Source organism: Loxodonta africana, chromosome 2, assembly GCF_030014295.1.
Source record: "Loxodonta africana isolate mLoxAfr1 chromosome 2, mLoxAfr1.hap2, whole genome shotgun sequence".
Lineage (NCBI taxonomy): Eukaryota > Metazoa > Chordata > Mammalia > Proboscidea > Elephantidae > Loxodonta > Loxodonta africana.
This window is the reverse complement of record NC_087343.1, coordinates 17,380,875-17,404,593: the sequence shown is the minus strand read 5'-3', so window position 1 is coordinate 17,404,593 and position 23,719 is coordinate 17,380,875. Positions and strand designations below refer to the sequence as shown.

Here is a 23,719-nt window from a genome sequence, read left to right as displayed (position 1 = left end):
GGACCCATGCCTCACACCACACACAAAAACAAATTCAAAATGGATTAAGGGCTTAAATGTACAAACTAAAACCACAAAATTCTTAGAAGAAAAAAGCAGGGACAATGCTGTCAGGCCCAGCTTTTAACAATGGATTTTCTAATATAGTAACAAAAGCACAAGCAGCAAAAGACAAAGTAAATAAATGGGAACTCATGAAAATTAAAAACTTCTGTTCATCAAAAGACTTTACCAAAAATTTGCAAAGACAAGCCACTGACTGGGAGAATATCTTTGCAAACCATATATCTGACAAGAATCTAACGACCAAAATGTATATAAAACCTTGACAACTTAACAACAAAAAGACAACCCAATCATGAAATGGGCAAAGGACCTGAAAAGACAATTCACGTAAGAGAACATTCAAATGGCCACCAAACACATAAAAAGGTGCTCAGCATCATTAGCCATCAGAGAGATGCAAATCAAAACCACAACAAGATACCATTTCACTCCCACTAGAATGGCTAACGTACTTTGGACATATTATCAGAGGGATCAGTCCCTGGAGAAGGATTTCATGCTTCGTGAAGTTTTTTTTTTTTTTTGAAGTGGAAGGTCAGTGAAAAAGAGGAAAGATCCTCAAACAGATGGATTGACACAGTGACTGCAACAAGCATAGCAACAATCATGAGGATGGCACAGAAACTGGGCAGCGTTTCATTCTGTTGTATATAGGGTTGCTAGGAGTCAGAACCAACTGGATGGCACCTACCAACAACAAGGATGGCTAAGATTTAAAAAAAAAAAAAAAAATCCCAGAAAATAACAAATGTTGGTGAGGATGTAGGGAATTGAAATCCTTAATCATTGCTCATAGAAATGCAAAATGGTATTGCCACTGTGGAAAACAGTGTGGTAGTTCTTCAAAAAACTACAAATAGAATTACCTTACAACCCAGAAATTCCACTCCTAGGTACATACCCAAAAGACTTGAGAGCAGAGATTCAAACAGACTTGTGCATCGGTGTTCACTGCAGCACTATTCACAATAGCCAAAAGATGGGAACAATCTAAATTCCCATCAACAGATGAATGGATAAATAAAATGTGGTACATACACGCAATGGACTACTACTCAGCCAGTAGGAGAAATGAAGTCTTGACACATGCTACAGTATGGATGGAGCTGGAAGACACTATGCTGAGAGAAGTCAGTCAGTCACAAAAGGGTATACACTGAATGGCCTCACTTACATAAAAATACAAGAAAAGGCAAATGTATAGAGAACAAAGTTTATTAGTGGTTACCAGGGGCAGGTGGGAGGTAGAAAGGGAGGGTTAACACCGATAGAAACATCACATTAAGGGGAGGGTTGCACAGACTATTATTGTAATTGCTGTCACTAAGTTGTACACCTATAAAAAGTTGAACTGGCAAAAATTGTATGATAGACGTATTTATAACAATGACAAAAAGAATAGCTGCCGAGGCTGATTATATATAACCAAAATCCTCATGGTATTTGGTTTCTTGGTTTGGAGGTTTAGGGTCATGGTTTCATGGGACATCCCAGTTAATTAGCCTAATAACTTCAGTACTTCTGTTCTACTTTTAGTTCCTTGTGTACTGCCTGGGTCTTAAAGGCTTGCAAGTAGCCATTCAAGGCATGACAACTGGTGTGTATTCACCTGGAGCAACAGAGGAAGGAGAGTCAGGAATGGAAAGAGGATAAGGAATGTGTGGCTAATTGCCTCCATGAACAACTGCCTTCTTTGCCATGAGACCAGTAGAACTGGGTGGTGGCTGGCTACCATTACTGAACATTTTGATCAAAGATTCTATAGAAAAACCCTGACCAAAGTGGGGGAGAAATGCAGAACAGAATTTCTAATTTTCATGGATTTCAGGCTTCCTGGAGCCACAAATGTTGGATGAACCCCTGAAACTACCGCCCTGAGATAATCTTCAAACCTTAAACCAAAAATATCCCCTGAAGTCTTCTTAAACAAATAGTTTAGCTTAACTAGTAAAAAAATGTCTGCCTTGAGCACTGCCATGGACTGAATTATGTCCCCCCCCCAAAAATGTGTGTATCCACTTGGTTAGGCCATGATTCCCAGTATTCTATGGCAGTCCTCCATTTTGTGGTTGTAATTTTATGTTAAGAGGATTAGAGTGGGATTGTAACACCCTTACCAGGCCACATCCCTGATCTAATGTAAAGGGAGTTTCCCAGGGCTGTGGCCTGCCCCACCTTTTCTCTCTCAAGAGATAAAAGGAAAGAGAAGCTAGCAGAGAGTGGGGACATCACACCACCAAGAAAGCAATACCGGGAGCACAGCGTGTTCTTTGGACCTGGGGTTCCTGCGCTGAGATGCTCCCAGACCTAGAGAAGACTGATTTATCACAAGGACCTTCCTCCAGAGCCAACACAGAGAGAAAGCCTTCCCTGAAGCTGACGCCCTGAACTCGGACTTCTACCCTGCTTGGCTGTGAGAAAATAAATTTCTCTCTGTTAAAGCCATTCACTTGTGGTATTTCTGTTATAGCACCACTAGACGACTAAGACAAGCATTATGCTCTTTTAACAACTATCTAGCTGGGATCAAACTAACAACAGCAACTTGAAAGATTAGATAGGAACCTTAGGGGGCAGTGAATTTATGTTAATAGGGGAGGAACAACTCATAAAAGGAGGGAAAGAATGGTTGCACAACTTGAAGAATGTCAATAAATGGTTTGTGTAGAAACTGTTCAATTGGTGTATGGCTTGCTGTGTATATTCTCAACAACAAAATTAATTGAATAAAATAAAAAAACAGAAAGTAAACAGCCAGTTACATACAACCTTCCAGTTCTGTAATTTTTTTTTTTTTAATCACTTGGATGAATAACAATTCAACTTCAGTTTTTTACTAAAATATAGGACAAACAATTATCATTTTGAGTGACAGGGAATCTTTTTTGTTTGTTGACATCATCATTTGTAGTTTTGTTCTCCCTCTCCCATCTTTAGCACACTACTTGGCACATATGAAGGTCTCAGTAAGTGGTAGCAATTAATTATGTCATTATTTATAAATGACACCGAGCAGTCAATAACTTCTAAACCTCTCTCTAACTCTATGATTTTAACAGTTCAGCAGTTGAAGAAAAGACCCAAATAGCAGGAAAGGGGAATCTTTTTCCATAAACATAAGTAGGGTTTTACTACTTTGTGACCAATAGTACAAAATGAGAATTTGCCCATAAAGGATACCCTAAAAGAAAAACCCAAGTTTTTTTTTTTTTTTTCCTCAACAGGTCAAGTCATCAATACTTAGGTCAGTCACAAGAAGAATGTGTTACAAAAGGGCGACATTGTTTTCCCTGGATGGTGTCCGCCTAAAAATGTTAGAAGTGTTGCCAACCCCCATGCTGTGGGAGAGTTATTCCATTGACCCTCACCTTTTAAAACCCATTATAAGGACTCCTGGTGGCTCAACAGTTAAACACTCAGCTGCTAACCGAAAGACTGGCAATTTGAACCCGCTCAGTGGCTCCACAGGAGAAAGACCTGGCATCTGCTTCCATAAACACTTCAGCCTAGAAAACCCTATGGGGCAGTTCTACTGTATCACATGGGGTAGCTGTGAGTTGAAATCGACAGCACCTAACAACAACAACAACATACTGCTATTATGTTTACTTCTCCTTCTTCATAACGTGTTCCTTAAAGTTACTAACTGTGCTACCCTATACTAAGACCCAGTTTTCTTTCCCATATCCTAAGTTAGTTCTCTTTTAGGAAATGCTTCGTCACTATAATAAACCAGGTCTGATGAACAAGTCCGTGTTCATGCTAACACTATGCTTCTCACTACCACGATGTCTCTGAAGTCCATGCTCATCCTAATACCATCCTTTTGAGTACCATGGAAGTCAGCTGTGCCCTCTTTCATTCATTCTGGAATGAAACAGACACCTAAGGACTTGCCCTTTCCTTATAGAGAAGCATCCCTTCGCCCCCCAACACACAATCTCTTATCCCAGGTATGGCTATATGCCTGGATTACTTAAGAGTAGAAATAGGAACTCTATTTTCAAAAAAAATAACCTGAGCAATTAAATGGAGTCACTTTTGTAGGAGTTAAATTCCCTTTAACAGGTGTCAGCTACCTCTATAAGTAAAACTTGAGTAATACATTTCTGGAGCAGAAACAAAAGCTCTAAATTCCTCAAGTGGAGACACAGGCCGATTGCTATGAACTGATCCATACTTCAGGGCTCTCTGGAAAGTAAGACATTCCCTGGTCTTGGTGGTCTTCAGTGTCCACACTAAAAACCTCCCTGACTATTACTGAGGAAGTCACATGTCTGGAATCTTGAGGAATGGTCTTGGATTTAATGGGGGTTCCCAAACTTGGTGGGTGACCTGGCATACTAGCTAATAAAGATTTTTAATGCCCCACAAATTTTATGCTACAAATCAATAGAATTTTTTTTTTAAGGAGCTGAAGCTCAGCATGAAGACAGAAATGCATTATCAAAACAGCACTCAATTCCTGGCCCTCGAGTCCACTGCATCTTAGGATCAGAACCACTGGACTGTGTTTTATTTCCACCTCAGGCGCCACATCCCAAAGCCCCAGCCAAGGGAGTATCCCAAACCCACCTTCAACAAAGCTCTTCACTACAAAACAAGTATCTTCGTGTACCTGCCCCCAGAACAGTTTTAAACACGATAGTTAGAGTCACAAAATGGAAATACAGACGAAGATCATGAATTTTAATTTTATATTACTTTTTCTGCTTGGAATTCGGGCTGCTATTTAGCCGTTTTCTAAAGAGTCTAGCTCCTCGTCTGTTGGAAGAGTGGAAAAGCAACCAGCCATGGCCACAGAGAACGTACCTGGGGATACAGGCCAGGTAGGAGATGAGTCTCCGCAGGTCCTCCTGTCGTATTCTGTCATGATTGCTGCGGGCCGGAAACGTCAAAATGGGGCCGCCACGCTTATCTCTACCGCCTGGAAGACAAACATCAGAAACAAGGTCACACAGGACTCTGCACATCCCACTGGCAGACCAGGGTCGTCAGCCACTGGCTCGAACAAAACTACATTTAAGTCAACAGCACAGATGGAAGGAGGCAATGAGCAAAAGGCAAGAGGGCTGTTTGATCCGAGAGGTGGTTGGGCCACTTCGTCTCCTCAAAGGACGGCTCAGGAAAGTCAGTGAGGTTTGTACAGAAAGCCTTGGCTGTTTCTTCCAATGTGTTTCCTCCTTTCCTCATTAGTAATTTTTTATTTTGGAGAGAAAATAAGTTTTCACGTATACGTGCTTCACTCCCCTGAAACAACCACCTCCCTCAGGTTTTCCCTCTCTCTCACATGCTCCTCTCTCTCTTTCAGCCTCTTTCTCCCCCTCATTTCCAAGCTCTCCCTTTTTTAACCCTTTTTTTGGGTTTTAAGTTGACTGGAATACGATAGGAATATTCTTCAAACTTTACACTGATCACTGTGTTTTATAACCTGGGATCTATGGCATCCTCCAACCTAAAGGTCAGTATCTGACCTCCATCAGTCAAACTTTACAAAGCCACACCATAACACACACACACTCACTCACTCACTCACTCACTCACTCACACAAGACTAGTATATAGGAATTTTAAAGCAAAACCCAATTGACTTTTTTCTTTTTTTTTTTTTAATTTATATCACACACTAGGAGAATAAATCTCAGACCAATTGCCTGTGACAGACAGACAGACAGAAATATGTTCTCATTAACACATAAACATTCTTAATGCAGTCGGCTTGGTATCACTGAAAACTTTGAGTGAAATTCTCATGTTTATTTTATTACTTCTATCAGGATTTTCAAGAAAAGAAATCTGAAGAAAGACAATTCAACCTTCCCAAATGGATTCTTCATTTAGTTTTATAACTCTGGTCATCACTCTTCAGAACTGCAGGAGAAAGATCTCAAAATTCACTTCACAGTTTGAATTCTTAATTATTTTCTGTACACCAAAAATTATCACCAGAATTTAAAAAAAAGATTCTTTCATCTTAGAAAGGCCAAAAGAGTATACGGCAGTAAATGGTGGTATTTTAAAAACACATTTGACCAATATGTTTTATGACTTCCTAGGATGGTTATGGTTAGGATGGTTACCCACTGATTGCAAACATAAGGACACTTAATTCTGGTTGTGAATACTTAAAATGATCTGCATGTAACTGTACAGTCATGCAACCTAGGAAAGTGTCACATGGTTTATAAAACCCATAATTCAAGTATTAAATGGGAACAACACTAAATCATTCAAACCAATGCAGGCTGGGTATGGTCTCAAGTGCTTTACATACATTATCTGATCTGATCTTTACAATAGCCCTGCTAAGAGGTCATCATTACTCCTGTTTTATAAATAAAGACAGTGAGGCTCAAAGAGTTTAAATAAGGACAAAGGGGTTGTAACAGCCTGGTCACAACTAGTGTTTAATGTCAGCGCCTGTCTTTTGCCTTGACAAGAACTTTTTTGGTACTGAGAAAATCCAACCCTGAAATATTCCATTTCAAAGCTGGAGGTATCAGAGGGAGCTCTGCAGCTGTGACAGCAAAATCTTATTTCTTAAGCCCAGTAACGGGCTCACTATACTATTCTCTGTATATTTGAAAAATTACAATTTTTCAAACTAATGGTGTTAGATATTTCTAAAAGAGTGAAAATGTCAGAGGATGAATTAATGATGGGTTCCTTGCCCTTTTTTGGTAATGTTGATGAAAGAAAAGGAGTCCCTGGATAGCACAAACGGTTAAATGCTCAGCTACTAACCAAAAGGTTGGCAGTTTGAATCCACCCAGGGCACCTCAGAAGACAGGCCTAGCAATCTACTTCCAAAAAGGTCACAACCTTGAAATCCCTATGGAGCAGTTCTACCGTGCACACATGGGGTCATCATGAGTTGGAACTGACTTGACAACTGGTTTTTGTTCTTTGTTTATGAAAGAAAGGTACTCAGCAGTACCTATTACTAATTATTCTAAAATATCAGATATTATTTTTAGGGTAACACCAGTAGCTGTAATTGTTAGTAATACCTCTTTGCCATTTTAGACCAGCCAACTTACATGCTAGTCTCCGTATCAATAGCACCACTGCACACTAACATCCACCGGTATCTTCATTATATTCTCCTACTCTTCAATTATTTTCACAAAACTTAACCCTTTCTCCCACTATCTGTGATGAACTCCACTACCTCGTGGGTCTTCTAGGGGCACCCTACACTGGGCAGCCAGCCAGCCCAGGACTGGGCCTCCTAATGTACCTCTCCCTGGGTTAGACTCTAAATTGCTAAAAGAGAATGAGAGGACAGTGTCAAGCTTATTGCAAAGCAGAAGTTCAAGGAATCCTGACCCACTTACTGACCCAAGGGTTTAGGTATTAAATTAAGAGGTGAAAACCCTATCTTATTTCAAAACTCACACATACAAATTTCAATAGAGTTGACAACAGCAACTCGAAAGATTAGATAGGAACCTTAGGGGGCAGTGAGTTTAACAGTCGAAGAATAACTGAGAAAAGGAGGGTGCGAATGGCTGCACAACTCCAAGAATGTAATCAATGTCACTGAATTGCACATGTAGAAACAGTTGAATTGGTAGATGTTTTGCTGTGTATATTCTCAACAACATTAAAAATTTTCAATAGAGTTTACATTTTTTGTTGTCTAAGGTGTAATCTATATTTAGGAATCTTATTCTTTTGTTATAGTACCTAATTTTCGCCTTTTCCCAAGATAAGACAGGTAACAGTTTCAATATTTTTCATTTCTCAACATCTTTCATTTCATTCTTACCAAAAGAGAGTGGATCCCCTTGACGGAAAGTTGGCTCGCTATACGTATTAAAGAAACTAGGTTTTTTTTAATATGGTATATAATATTTGGATTAAAACATTTCCTGATACTTTTGGTAAAGAGAAGACTAGTATCTAACATTTTTCTGGACCATCATTCTAAATTTTTTTAATGTTTTTGAAATGCAAGATAATGTTGGATTTCCAAAGGGAGAAAAAATGCCATTGTCATGGACTGAACTGCATCCCCCCAAAATAAGTGTATCAGTTTGGCTAGGCCATGATTCCCAGTGTTGTGTGACTGCCCACCATTTTGGCACCTGATGTGATTTTTCTGTGTGTTACAAATCCTGTCTATACAACGTTACTGATAGGATTGGTGGCAGTTGTATTGATGAGGTAGGCTCAATCTACAGGATTGGACTATGTCTTAAACCAATCTCTTTTGAGATATAAAAGAAGCAAGAAGAGAGACATGGGGACCTCATACCACCAAGAAAGCAGCACCGGGACCAGAGTGCATCCTTTGGACCTGAGGTTCCTGTGTGAAGCAGCTCCTAAACCAGGGGAAGATTGATGACGAAGACCTTCTTCCAGAGCCACCAGAGAGAGAAAGCCTTCAGAGCTACCACCCTGAATTTGGACTTGTAGGCTACTATGCTGTGAGGAAAGTAGTCAGGTGTGCACATTGCACACGGCCTTTCTTTTCACTCTGAAATGAGAGCTAGATGACAGCTATGTGCAGAAATGCTGATCGACTCTACTGTATTCTTTTTTTTTTTTTTTTTTTACTTTGAGCTGCACAGATTTGCCCCAAGCTGACAGCACTGACGAGATACCTTCCAAGACTTGCTAGCAAGTTCATCCCACCAGACAGGCCCTCATTCATGTCCTAAGGAAGTTTTACTTAAACCTGAAACTGGTTTTTAAGATAGGAAAAGCAGTTCACTTTGCATTTTCCTTTGTCCAGAACAGACCTTCAGAAAACCCACTAGTATGATTTTATAGCCCTGGTGGTGCAGTAGTTAAAGAGCTCGGATGTTAACAGAAAGGTCAGTGGTTCGAACCTACCAGCCACTCTGTGAGTGAAAGATATGGCAGTCTGCTTCCGGAAAGATTACAGCTTTGGAAACCCTGTGAGGCAGCTCTACTCTGTCCTATAAGGTCGCTATGAGTCGGAATTGACTCAACGGCAACTTTTTTGTTTTTATGACTTCATCAAATATCATTTATGTAGGAAGAAAGGCCTGGCAATCTACTTCCAAAAATCAGCCAGTGAAAACTGTTATGGATCGTAACTGTCTGATCCCGTTGCACACTGGGGCACCAACTATTGGGGGCCAATTCTACGGCAGCTAACAACAACAACAAAGGGTAATGGCTGAGAAGAGAATAATAAGCTTGACTATCTTTCTCTGCCTAAAGTCTCATTCCTTTCAGTGCAAAAAAAGATGTTGACTAATAAAAGTTTTTTTTAGAATTATTCATGAAGTAAAGCTTGCACATTCTCTAAACAGTTCTGTGGTTTATTGTTGTTGTTCTGTATTTCACGTGCTAACCTCTCCACGTTAGGGTGCATCTTCCCATCAATAGAGAGTCACTGTCAGGGGCGCCCAGTGCCTGTGGGCTAAAGATAAGTCCCCGGGGATCTGGCTGGAACCTCCAACTCCCCCAACTGTCCCTTTAGTCTTCTAACACATTCCTTTGAACCTCTATCATCATACTACTTACTCACCTAAAATACCTCACCAGCTTCTTCTCTTCCCTGGGTTCCTCCTCATCCTTTAAGACCCAGGACACTTTCTCCTCCCTCCCCAGGCAATGGGACCGTGCCTCCTATGTACTCCTACAGCTCCATCAAGGTTCTCATTGTGACGCACCCAATGGTGGTTTGCACATCTGCCTCCTTTCTCCATGAGTCTCGCATTCATTTTGGAGTCTCCGTCTCCTGATACACTTCCCCAGGGGAGAGCTGAATGTTTCTGAATGAACCACAGGTAGGCGGACTATGGATGAGGAATCGAACACAGAGACGTTTCATTCATCACAAGTATCAGAAATACCCAGGGAAAGGCATGGCATGGCAGTCTGTGGAGAGCTGTTCACTGGTACTCCCATGATTAGTGCCCAGAGATGAGAAACTCTACTTTGCAGATGAACATGACACATACAAACTGGGGGGCTTTCAAGTCTTTAAACTTAACTTTTCAAGTGTTTTAATTAGTGTATTTATGTTTATGAATTAGACGTTTGGAACATTCATGATGTTTACGAACAAAAAGCCATTGCCATCAAGTCAATTCTGACTCATAGCAACCCTATAGGACAGAGCAGAACTGCCCCACAGGGTTTCCAAGGCTGTAATCTTTACGGAAGCCGATTGCCCCATCTTCCTCCTGTGGACTGGCTGGTGGGTTTGAATCACAAACCTTTCCGTTTTAACAGCCAAGCACTTGACCACTGCGCCACCAAGACTCCTACAGTCATAATGAAGATACTAACTAGCAATGAAAGCAGATGGTGTGACCCCACCTCTCTGGAGGATAACAAGGAGGTCAACAGTAGCCCATGAAGGCTAGAGATGTGCTAGAAACAACTCAGGTTAAGGCTAAAACCTGCTAGTGGCCCAAATCAAAAGTATGCAGGAGTTTCTTTAAGAAACATAACATTCTGGGATTCTGCATCCTTCACAGGGAACTAAGTACACTGAACACAGACAGTGGCAGTGCTCTCAGGTCACTGATGTAAGGAGTGGCCATGTGGTGTGCAATCGCTTTGTGTACATGGGAAAGCTGGACCATGAAAGAGCAAGACTGAAGAAGACCTGAAGCGTTTGAATTGTGGTGCTAGTGAACAGTATTGACTACACCATGGACTGCCAGAAGAAGGAACAAGTTAGTTTTAGAAGAAATAAAATGGAATGCTCCTTAGAAGTGAGGGTGGTAAATCTTCATCTCGCTTACATTTGACACATCATCAGGAAAGACCAATCATTAGAAAAGGACATCGTGGTTGGCAGAGTGCCATCAAAAGTGAGGCACAATAAAAACTGACACAATAGCCATAACAATGAACTCAAACATACCAACTAGTATGAAGACGGCACAGGACGGCAACATTTTGTTCTGTTTACATAAGGTCACCCTTAACAGCAGCTAACAATAACATGTGGGCCCATTTCCCTCCTAAGAAGTACAGACTCATTACCTCAAGGCAGCTTATCCCCCAGCATGTGCCCCATTACCCCTCTACCTTGCACCCTGTCCTCACCTGGGACCACCCCAGCACCAAACTGCTTTAGGCCCCAATATGCCCTGAGCGCCCTCACCTCCATCCTTTTGCTATTTCTCTGCCTGAACCCTCCTTGCCCACCTCACTCTTTGCTTCCAGGTAAACCAGTTCCTCTCTCAGGCTTCCCTGGGCTGCATTTCCTTGAGCAGGCCTTTACTGACACAGAGATTAGGGCTGGTCTCTCTCCTTGGTGTCCCCACCCCTCCTGGAACCCACTAACCCACTACACACATAAGTGCATGTTGGATTTCCGTCTTCCCTGAGACTGTAAGCTTCTCAAGGGTGGAGAATATCTTACTCAAGGATCTTATTCAATCCTTGATGCCAGTCGCTGTTGATGGTTGGGTTTATAACAACCGAAATCATTACTGACTTTATAACAACTCAAGGTGTGGCCCCAACCTGCCAAGAGTTCAGAGTGTACTGAACTACCACCAGGAATCAGCTATTATCTGAGAATCTTGAGAAATGGTTTAAACTGGGAAGTCTCTTACTGCTGCTGGAATGCAGAACAAAAAGGCAAATTAGGTCACTCTCTCCAGGTGACAGGAAAGGGTGGGTGTTCCCTCAAAGTGACGACAAGAAACATAATGCAATTTAATTTTCGCCAAGCACTGCTAAAGGGCATAAAAATACGGCTACCATATTCACTTACATAACACAGCAGACTGATGATACATATAAAGAAAACATTTTTTCTCTATATAAAGAACTCACCTTTTATCCAATTCACTCCTTCTATAATAAGTAGGGCATATACTTGCTTTGAGGAGTATAACGGGAATGTCAATGAACCAACTATATTTTCCTTCTTGTGACCCTTCATTTCCATTTTCCTTTCCCCTTCCTAAGAGTAGTAACTGCAAGTCTAAATCAGCACTGAGCTCTTGCTGACACAGGCTGCCAACCCTGAGCTCACACTGACACAGCCGGCCCACCCCGAACTCACGCTCACACAGCCTGCAGACCCCGCGCTCACCCTCAGGCAGCCTGCCCACCCCGCACTCACGCTCACGCAGCCAGCCCACCCTGCGCTCACGCTCACACAGTCTGCCCGCCCCGCGCTCACGCTCATGCAGCCTTCCCGCCCTGCGCTCAGACAGCCTGCGGACCCCGAGCTCACTCTCACACAGCCTGCCCGCCCCGCGCTCACGCTCACACAGCCTGCCCGCTCCGCGCTCACACTCACACAGTCTGTCCGCCCCGCGCTCACGCTCCCACAGCCTGCCGGGCCCGCGCTCACGCTCACACAGCCTGCCCGTCCCGCGCTCACGCTCATGCAGCCTTCCCGCCCTGCGCTCAGACAGCCTGCCGACCCCGAGCTCACTCTCACACAGCCTGCCCGTCCCGCGCTCACGCTCATGCAGCCTTCCCGCCCCGCGCTCACGCTCACACAGCCTGCCCGCTCCGCGCTCACACTCACACAGTCTGCCCGCCCCGCGCTCACGCTCCCACAGCCTGCCGGGCCCGCGCTCACGCTCACACAGCTTGCCCGTCCCGCGCTCACGCTCATGCAGCCTTCCCGCCCCGCGCTCAGACAGCCTGCCGACCCCGAGCTCACCCTCACACAGCCTGCCCGCCCCGCGCTCACGCTCATGCAGCCTTCCCGCCCCGAGCTCACTCTCACACAGCCTGCCCGTCCCACGCTCACGCTCATGCAGCCTTCCCGCCCCGCGCTCACGCTCACACAGCCTGCCCGCTCCGCGCTCACACTCACACAGTCTGCCCGCCCCGCGCTCACGCTCCCACAGCCTGCCGGGCCCGCGCTCACGCTCACACAGCTTGCCCGTCCCGCGCTCACGCTCATGCAGCCTTCCCGCCCCGCGCTCAGACAGCCTGCCGACCCCGAGCTCACCCTCACACAGCCTGCCCGCCCCGCGCTCACCCTCACACAGCCTGCCGACCCCGCGCTCACGCTCACACTCACACAGCCTGCCCGTCCCGCGCTCACAAAGCCTGCCGACCTCACGCTCACAGCCTGCCCGCCCCGCGCTCACGCTCACACAGCCTGCCGACCCCGCGCTTACCCCCAGCCTGCCCGCCCCGCGCTCGCACAGCCTGCCGACCCCACGCTCACGCTCACACAGCCTGCCGACCCCACGCTCACCCTCACACAGCCTGCCGACCCCACGCTCACCCTCACACAGCCTGCCGACCCCGCGCTCACCCTCACACAGCCTACCGACCCTGAGCTCACGCTCACACAGCCTGACGACCCCGCGCCCGCGTTCACACACCGTGTGGACCCCACGCTCGCTCTCACACAGCCTGCCCGCCCCGCGCTCACACAGCCTGCCGACCCCGAGCTCGTGCTCACACAGCCTGCCCGCCCCGCGCTCACACAGCCTGCCAAGCCCGCTCTCGCGCTCACACAGCCTGCCCGCCCCGCGCTCGCGCTCACACACCCTGCCGGCCCCGCGCTCACGCTCACACAGCCTGCCGACCCCGTGCTCGGGCTCACACAGACTGCCCGCCCCACGCTCACAAAGCCTGCCAACCCCGCTCTCGCGCTCACACAGCCTGCCTGCCCGCCCCGCGCTCACACAGCCTGCCGACCCCGCGCTCACGCTCACACAGCCTGCCCGCCGCGCTCACCCTCACACATCCTGCCGACCCCGCGCTCACGCTCACACACCGTGCGGACCCCACGCTCACGCTCACGCAGCCTGCCGACCCGCGCTCGCGCTCACACAGCCTGCCGACCCCGCGCTCACGCTCACACAGCCTGCCGACCCCGCGCTCGCGCTCACACAGACTGCCCGCCCCACGGTCACACAGCCTGCCAACCCCGCTCTCGCGCTCCCACAGCCTGCCGACCCCGCGCTCACGCTCACACAGCCTGCCGACCCCGCGCTCGCGCTCACCCTCACACAGCCTGCCCGTCCCGGGATCGCGCTCACACACCCTGCCGACCCTGCGCTCACGCTCACACAGCCTGCTGACCCCGCGCTCGCGCTCACACAGCCTGCCAACCCCGCGCTCGCGCTCACACAGACTGCCCGCCCCGCGCTCACACAACCTGCTAACCCCGCTTTCGCGCTCACACAGCCTGCCGACCCCGCGCTCACGCTCACACACTGTGCGGACCCCACGCTCACGCTCACACAGCCTGCCAACCCCGCGCTCGCGCTCACACAGACTGCCCGCCCCGCGCTCACACAACCTGCTAACCCCGCTCTCGCGCTCACACAGCCTGCCGACCCCACGCTCACCCTCACACAGCCTGCCCACCCCGCGCTCACCCTCACACAGCCTGCCGACCCCGCGCTCACCCTCACACAGCCTGCCGACCCCGCGCTCACCCTCACACAGCCTGCGGACCCCGCGCTCACGCTCACACAGCCTGCCCGCCCCGCGCTCACGCTAACAGTCTGCCGACCCCGCGCTCGCGCTCACACAGCCTGCAGACCCCGAGCTCATGCTCACACAGCCTGCCGACCCCGCGCTCACACAGCCTGCCGACGCCACGCTCGCCCTCACACACCCTGCCGACCCCGCGCTTGCGCTCACACAGCCTGCCGACCCCACGCTCGCGCTCACACAGCCTGCCGACCCCACGCTCACCCTCACACAGCCTGCCCGCCCCGCGCTCACGCTCACACAGCCTGCCGATCCCACGCTCGCGCTCACACACCCTGCCGACCCGGAGCTCACGCTCACACACCCTGCCGACCCCACTCTTGCGCTCACACAGCCTGCCCGCCCCGCGCTCACGCTCACACAGCCTGCCGACCCAGCGCTCGCGCTCACACACCCTGCCGACCCCACTCTCGCGCTCACACAGCCTGCCCGCCCCGCGCTCACGCTCAGTCTCCCAACCCCGCGCTCGCGCTCACACAGCCTGCCGACCCCGAGCTCACGCTCACACAGCCTGCCCGTCCCGCGCTCATGCTCACACAGCCTGCCGACCCCACGCTCACCCTCACACAGCCTGCCGACCTCGCGCTCACCCTCACACAGCCTGCCGACCTCGCGCTCACCCTCACACAGCCTGCCCGCCCCGCGTTCGTGCTCACACAGCCTGCCAACCCCACGCTCACCCTCACACATCCTGCCGACCCCGAGCTCACGCTCACACAGCCTGCCCGTCCCGCGCTCATGCTCACACAGCCTGCCGACCCCACGCTCACCCTCACACAGCCTGCCGACCTCGCGCTCACCCTCACACAGCCTGCCGACCTCGCGCTCACCCTCACACAGCCTGCCCGCCCCGCGTTCGTGCTCACACAGCCTGCCAACCCCACGCTCACCCTCACACATCCTGCCGACCCCGCACTCAGGCTCACACAGCCTGCCGACCCCGCGCTCGCGCTCACACAGCCTAGCGACCCCACACTCACGCTCACACATCCTGCGGACCCCACGCTCACGCTCACACATCCTGCCGACCCCACGCTCACGCTCACACAGCCTGCCGACCCCACGCTCACGCTCAAACAGCCTGCCGACCCCGCGCTCACGCTCACACAGCCTGTCGACCCCGCGCTCGCGCTCACACAGCCTGCCCGCCCCACGCTCGCGCTCACACAGCCTGGCGACTCCACACTCACGCTCACACAGCCTGCCCGCCCCGCGCTCAGGCTCACACAGCCTGGCAACCCCGCACTCACGCTCACACAGCCTGCCGACCCCGCGCTCACGCTCACACAGCCTGCCGACCCCGAGCTCACGTTCACACAGCCTGCCGACCCCGCGGTCACGCTCACACAGCCTGCCAGCCCCGCGCTCACGCTCACACAGCCTGCGGACCCCGCGCTCAGGCTCACACAGCCTGCCGAACCCGCGCTCAGGCTCATACAGCCTGCCGACCCCGCGCTCGCGCTCACGCTCACATAGCCTGCGGACCCCGCGCTCAGGCTCACACAGCCTGCCGAACCCGCGCTCAGGCTCATACAGCCTGCCGACCCCGCGCTCGCGCTCACGCTCACACAGCCTGCGGACTCCGCGCTCAGGCTCACACAGCCTGCCGACCCCGCGCTCGCGCTCACATAGCCTGCGGACCCCGCGCTCACACTCACACAGCCTGCCGAGGCCGCGCTCACGCTCACACAGCCTGCGGACCCCGAGCTCACGTTCACACAGCCTGCCTACCCTAAGCTCACACTGACAGACCTTGCTGATTCTGGTCAGAAGTCAGGAAATATCATTAAGGCTGTAGTGGCACCTACTAACTTCATCTGCTCACACAGCTGATAGAAGTTCCATCGTTTTTAGAATTTAAAATCTTTCCACACTAATTTGTTGCAAGGGTAAAGCCTCCTCTCACCACCACCCCCACACCAAACATAGCCAACTTAACCCTGCAGAATTTAAGGTGTTAGTAAAGATTTATGATCAACTCCGAAAAAGGGCTGGGTTTTTTTTCTTTTTTCTTTTGGTTATTTAAAAGAGATATATTTCAGGCAGTAAAATGCAATCTAATATTCTGTATTAATGCCTAATAAAAGACTGAAGACAAGTAAAAATCATCCATCTTAACTTCTCACTGTTCTTAATGTGAGAAGGAGACTGACTAATAAGAGGTTTAGAAACAAAAGAGCGGGTAGAAGGAGCAGGCACTTTCGTCATGGTTCCAGACTGTAAAAATTAAAAACTGGTAAACATTTTGGACCAGCTTCCTGCAAGCCTTCCTTATGTATGCCACTAATATTTATAAACGTTTTCATTACATTACCTTTAAGATCTATGTGTAAACTACAAAACTGGGGAGTTCACAAAATCTGCTGGGAGTCCATACTATGCAGTTTGGCCGTAAATGATTAGAAAATAGCAAAAGCTGATTTTTAAATTCACTGTATTGAATGTCAGGAGTATTTATTTTTTTGCTATGTAGTCTCAATTTTAAGCACCGTCTTCTTTTCACGAACTTCTTACACTCTCCTATCACCTTCCAAATACATCATGAATTAGATTTACCTGTGCAAAATCCTCAGTGTTTACCGGGCCAGGGAACACTAGTGGACACCAACCAAAGCCAGATTAACAAAAACATCACAGGAAGCTACATCCTAAACATTTACCAGCACCACGTGCCACAAGGATGCACTAAACATCTGAAAGCAGCTAACCGGTGGCTCTAAATTAAAAATAGCATGTGAGGAGGCAACAAATCAATGTAGTATGCCTCCTGTGTGAGAAAGATAAAAAGTTTATCACGGGAAACACATCCAGGAAGACCATCTAAAAGCACATGACAATCTATGGATTTACTTCCTGCAAAAACAGAGCAGCAAAATCTTGCAAATCTGTTTTGGATCAAGTGAACTGATGCCAAAGGGGTCTAATTCCCAGTGGCTGTTCTGTACATTGTGTAGACGAGAGGGCAGGTCGGTGCCCAAACCTCAAACCTGGACTAGACAGTACCATGCTGCCAGAGACCAGGACCATAGGACCAGGTCCCACAGGTAAGGGGAGGACTCAGCTGGCAGACACAGGTGCTGACTCCAGGACCAGAGAGTCCAGGAGGGGGAGACTCCTCCAGAAATGTGGGCCTCCCAGAAGAGAAGGCAAAAAGCAGCTGCAGGACACATGAAAAAGACGTACGGAATCAAGGGCGCATCTACATATGGGTCTCACTCCCACCACCTCCACTGAGATGATCAGCTGTTTTGCTTCACTGATCAGTCAACTGGGGCAAAATACCCAAATAAATGTGGGTTGAATGACAAGCACAAACATATTATAATCACCAATACTATCTGACTTACAAAGTGCCTTCCAGCTAGGATAAAAAGCTCTGGGCATTCATCTGTCAGAAAAATGCTGTAAAAATAAAGCAGTTAAAGTGGGACAAAATGCCGACGCTTTTATATGTTGGGAAAGGCGATCTGGCTTTGTATTTTTCAGACTGGAGTTGCCGATACTGTGTCGGAAGCAGTCCGAGAAACAATAAAGCTGATTAGAAAGTTAAACTTTACCTGAAAGGTAGGCGACTTTTTCTTTTAAAATTGGCAAAACATCCATAGCTTTCATTTCATCGTTTTTTCGAAACCCTGAAATAGATAAGGAGAAAATTTAATTACTAGGCTGCTTGAGTGAGATTCAATTCCTTCACCATGCTACCGAATGGCAACCCAGAACCTTCCTCCCAGCCATTGCATCAACGGTTAAAATGTCATGGTTTGACGCACCTGAATTCTATGGAAGAAAGCCTCTGATCACACCCACCATTTGTGCACAGACCCTGAGGTTCACGTATCAGCAGGCTCTTGGCCATTTCTGCAATACCAACTCAGCCTTCAAAAAGAGGCTACGGGGTCATTTCAGATGGTTTACCAAATCTTCATTTTAATCTTGTAGATTAATATAGGCAACCAGTAAATAAAAAGGCAACACTGCTTTTTAAAAATTGCTGTTTGTGGCACCTTAAAGCCTCTAGAGGGAGCTTGATGCCTCATCCTATCTCCTGAGTCTGGTTAAAAATAAGGTGATGGGGAAGAGTGAGGGATTATAAACAGCAGGGCCTGGCCAAGGGGCTCTTGGCTCTCTCCTAAGCTTTCTGGGTCATACTCCCTGCAGGAATGTCATTAGCTAACGTGGTAAGATGGCCTGGTGTCTCTCCTGTTTTGAAGGAGGGTGACCCCCTTCTCAGTGCAAAAGACCCCTTCCCAATATCTTAGATGGTCAAGTGGAATACTGTGGAAAGGAAACATGTGGCAGATGTTTTAGGCCAATCCAACATCCATCTAAGCAAAAAAAAAAAGAAAGAAAAGAAATTCTTGCAGTTCAAACATGTCTGACCCAGCTGAGCAGGGTGGACAAGTACTTGGTGGTTTGGGGTAAAAAATGTTAATAATTCTAATGTCCCCAACCCCCATCGCCGTCGAGTTGATTCCGACTCATAGCGATCACAGACCCTGGTGGTATTGCAGTTAAGTGCTACGGCTGCTAACCAAAAGGTCTCCAGTTTGAGTCCACCAGGTGCTCCTTTGAACTCTGTGGGGCAGCTCTACTCTGTCCTCTAGGGTCGCTATGAGTCAGAATTCTAATGTAACCTCGGGATATTTTTCTTGAAGTCCAGAGGTAATCTAGGTTTGGGTATATTCATCAAAACTAACAACCATCATGTGGTAGGAAGTTGACATTGTTAGCAGGACAATCTAGAAAAAATAAAGGACCACTAGACCATCCCCATTTTTGTTTGTTTGTTTTTTTACCAAAATAGTATGAGAAAAGTGTCCAAAATGTCAGCCTGGTAGCACAACCAATGCAAGATGCAGGCTTGGAATTTGAAAGCAAGAACAGCATCAACAGTAAATGTGTGGGAGGTTCTACTTCCTGTATGCCTGAGTGGCTCCCATCATACCAGCTCTGCCACAGATAACATCTATAACAAAACAACTATCTGAGGGCACTGGAGTGACCAAAACCAGGGAGATAGGCTTGGAACAAGGGAATGACCCTGGGTGCACTGCCTCTTTGCTAGGGCTTTTAGCCTAAGAGCAGGGTCCAGTCTGAACCCTGGGCCTGCTAAAGTGACTTAAGATCCAGTATATAGCTCAGGGCTACCTCAGCAGCTAAAATGGAAAGAAGAAACCTTAGACAAGTGAAGGGGAGCCCCACATTCTGTGTATCAACTTGGCCCAAATCTCTGGCTGTCTCCTGAGCCTCACATGCCTAGAATAGAATCCAAGCAGCCCAGCTCAGGATAAAAGGTCTAAATTGAGACTCGTCTGCAGATGAGAGTTTAGTCTGAGTCCAGCTGGATAAACTGCCTGCTAAAGCAAGCAAACAACAATGACAAAATCAACACTTTTAGGAGGAATATAACAGAACCCAGTCTGTACAACATACCATTCACAGAAACAAGGAATGAGCAAATGAATGGTGTAATTATTTTTCTGGTTTGCCTTTTTTTTTTTTTTTTAAGTAAAGCTCTTATGTCCATAGAAAGGACCCGGTTCAACAGAATTTAGCTCTTATGTCCATAGAAAGGACCTAGTTTAACAGAATTTAACAGTAATACTGGCAATGACCACAGAGTCTGCACAGAGACCACAGCAAACAAACCCTAGTGTGGAAGGACCCTAAGGTCCAGACACTTGGTGGCATCATCCAACCAGTTAAGAAGAGTCCAACAAGAACCTGGTCTCCTGATCACTAGGCCATTTTTCTTTCCAGTGGATCATGCTTTATGCTGACAACCCACCAAGCTTTTAAAACAGTGGCTATTTATAAAAACTGACACAGCTGAGCCAAGAGCTCAACAATTTCATCCTTAGGTTCCTTCAAAACTCTTGAATGGATGCAATCTAGACTCAGTAATTCACTGTCAGTCATTCGGCAATTCACTAAACTTGTCTGCAAAGACTGATTACATTCCGAATCCACCTCAGGTGGACACAGATGGCAATGGGTAAATGCAAAAAAGGAACAAAGGTGCCACAGTGGCCCAAGGAGCTTAGTGCAAATTCAAGGAGGCAAGCTTGTAAAATGCCTGTAAAACAAAGCAGATTATGAAGTTTCATAAGAACAAAGTGCAACAAGACCTTGGCAAATGAGGCAGATCACATGACAGAATACTAGAAAGATATTAAGCTATACCTGTAGATCCCTATCCTCGGGTATTTGAAAAAAGGATCCCCTTCTATTGCTACCAGGTAAGAAAATGCATGCTTCCTACCATTCCCAGACAACTTCCACCCATGGACACACTGGCCAGGACACAGCAAACCCCCAGAGGAGTGCCCCCAGCACCTGCAGTCCTGGGCTCCCATGCTACACAGCAGTGGCCTCACTTGTGGGTCTACTCACCCTCACACAACTCAAAACAAGAAAAATGTCCTAAGCCTACTGTTGGGACCTCCATAAGGAACTATGTCACTTAAGTAATAATTTCAAAGCATTCTTGACTATTACTGCTGAATTTTTTAATCACATCTATTTATTAGTTTATTACTGATGGAGTGGATGACAGAAATTAGAGCTGGGTACCCTGCCATATCCCAAGCCACCCCACCATAACAGTATCATACTGACTTGAAAATGGGGTGCAGAAAACAAAACAAAGAAAAATCTCAATTTCTTATGCCCCCCATGAGCCACAGACTCACTCACATGTAATCTTATTCCTAAATTTCTTAGAGCCTTACTTTACTATCAGTTCCTCGAGTTTTCCCTCAAATTAAGCCAGACTCATGGTCTTTCTAGAGAAGGAAAGGCACATGAATCAATGGCTAAATTGGTGGGGAAGCATGTTACACTTTTATTGTGATACATGTTCATGTCCAGAGACTAACGACGACAACAAAAAAATCCAAATCCACTGCCATGGAGTCGACTCTGATTCACAGTGACCCTATAGGACAGAGGAGAACCGCCTCATGGGGTTTCCAAGGTTGCAAATCTTTATGGAAGCAAAATCGCATATCTCTCGCAGGGCAGCTGGTGGATTCCAACCCTTGACCTTTTGGTTACAGCACTTAACCACTGCACCACCAGGACTCTTCCCAAACAGAGACTAGAATAGAAATTCTGGCCAGTTTTACTATGATGCCTTGGTTGAATTCATTTACAAAAAATGAGTATGTCACAATTAAAGAGGTGCTCATTTTGTTAAAATTGTCAACTAAAAACTTTTAAAACAGAAAGGAAATAAGAGGGGAAAAAAAGGCAGAAATATAAAACTAACCATACAAAGAGACTAAGTTTCTGGCTATTATGGTGATCACCTAAGAGTTTTTTTTTCTAAGAATTATTTTTAATCTTGTTTCCATTTTTTGTAAAAACACACCCAATAAACACAGGACTCAGGAAGCATGTATAAATAACTAAAACTAGATTAAATATATCACGTAATTTTCAATAAAAAGCAGGAAGAACTCAACCATGAAAGCACCTCGGATCAAAAAGGCAGGTTCTGTTCCATGCTCTGAAGAGCTATTTATATAAACAGTGTGTGACTACACAAAAATCAAAAATAAACGGCTTCCGTGCTAGTCCAGTGATTGTTGATTACACGGCTGGTAAAATCGCCTCTTACTGCTCTCCCTAGTGCATTAAAGGGTCCGGCTAGGATTCATTCCTAAACTTACTGGAACAACAGCAAACACATGCTGGGCTAAACGACTGTCACCTGGAAGCAGACGCTTCCCAGGCTTTGCAGAGAGGTTACGGAGGGACAGGCGCCATCTTGGACTGAAGGTGCAGAAATCCCAAACCACAGACAAGGAGTCAGCAATGTGTTCACTTCTACGTGCCACCAAAAAAAAAAAAACTGTCATGGATTGAATTGTGTTCCCCCAAAATATCTGTCAGCTTGGCGAGGTCATGATTCCCTTGTACAATTGTATGACTGTCTACCATTTTATCTTCTGATGTGATTTCCCTACGTGTTATAAATCCTATCACTATGATATGATAAGATGGATTTGCGGCAGTTATATTGATGAGGTCTACAAGCTATGGTAGTGTCTTAAGCCAATCTCTTTTGAGATATAAAAGAGAGAAGTGAGCAGAGAGACATGCGGACCTCATATCATCCACGAAAGCTGTTCCAGGAACAGAGCACAGCCTTTGGACCTGAGATTCCTGGGCCGAGACGCTCCCAGACGAAGGGAAGACTGATGACAAGGACTTTCCTCCAGAGCCAAAAGAGAGATAAAGCCTTCCCCTGGAGCTGGCACCCTGAAGTCAAACTCTAGCCTACTGGATTGTGAGAGGATAATCTTCCCTCTGTTAAAGCCATCCACTTGTGGTATTTCTGTTACAGCAGCACTAGATGACTAAGACACAAACCAAACCGCTGCCATCAAGTCAATACTGACTCACAGCAACCCTATGGGACACAGGAGAACTGCCACCAGGGGGACTGAAAATGTCACTGGCAGGTGAAAGGAGGGGCCATAAAGAGAATTTTGGTAAAATTGGAAGAAGACTGAGGGGAGAAAAAGAGCAGCAAAGAGAAAGGAGAGAGGTGCACAGAGGTAAATGACCAAAGACTAGTAAGTGATTTGTGCCTATTTTTCGGATTACGAATTTTTTAGCTACAGAGAACTTACGTAACTGTGCAGAAAAGCAAACTGGATTTGAATTACAATTTAACGCACATTTCTCTAACAGAGGTGTTTCCCAGGGGAGTGTAAAAGGCATTCAACAACTGCTCTTTTGAATCAGGTCTACCGTGAATTTGTTTAAAATGTTCACATGATAATATGTGCCATGACTGAGATTTTGAGTACTATTTGTTGAATGGATCCCTGGTGGTGCAGTGGTTAAGAGCTCAGCTGCTAACCAAAAGGTCGGCAGTTCGAATCCACCAACTGCTCCTTGGAAACCCTAGGGGGCAGTTCTACTCTGCCCTAATGAGTTGGAATTGACTTGATAGCAACAGGTTATTTGTTGAATGCAACTGGGGTAAAGGGTTTGAGTTAGAAGTCAGATACTATAGTGTGCTAAATAGAAAGGTGTTGTTAATGATTGATTTTCTTTTCTATCCTTTTCCTGGCTTCAAGTCAGCACAAACAAGTGCTTTTTTCTAAAACAACGGAATTTGAATATTTAGTCGTTTTTAATATATTCATTTAAAAAAAATCTCAACCCCAGGGTTCAACATAATATTCATTACTAAAATTGAGTCTGTCATAACCTTTTA

The 23,719-nt window shown here is 46.7% G+C and overlaps 1 protein-coding gene across 3 annotated transcripts in view; it reads right to left on the bottom strand.

Moving 5' to 3' along the window:
- Nucleotides 1-23,719, bottom strand: part of TRIO (trio Rho guanine nucleotide exchange factor) — a 417,508-nt gene that overhangs the window by 263,892 nt on the left and 129,897 nt on the right. For all 3 annotated transcript variants that reach the window (XM_064270659.1, XM_064270669.1, XM_064270677.1), the window contains exons 2-3: nucleotides 18,045-18,119; nucleotides 4,879-4,993 (exon numbers count right to left, since the gene is read on the bottom strand). In XM_064270659.1, coding sequence (XP_064126729.1) covers nucleotides 4,879-4,993; nucleotides 18,045-18,119 — 190 coding nt within the window. The remainder of the gene's footprint in view (nucleotides 1-4,878; nucleotides 4,994-18,044; nucleotides 18,120-23,719) is intronic.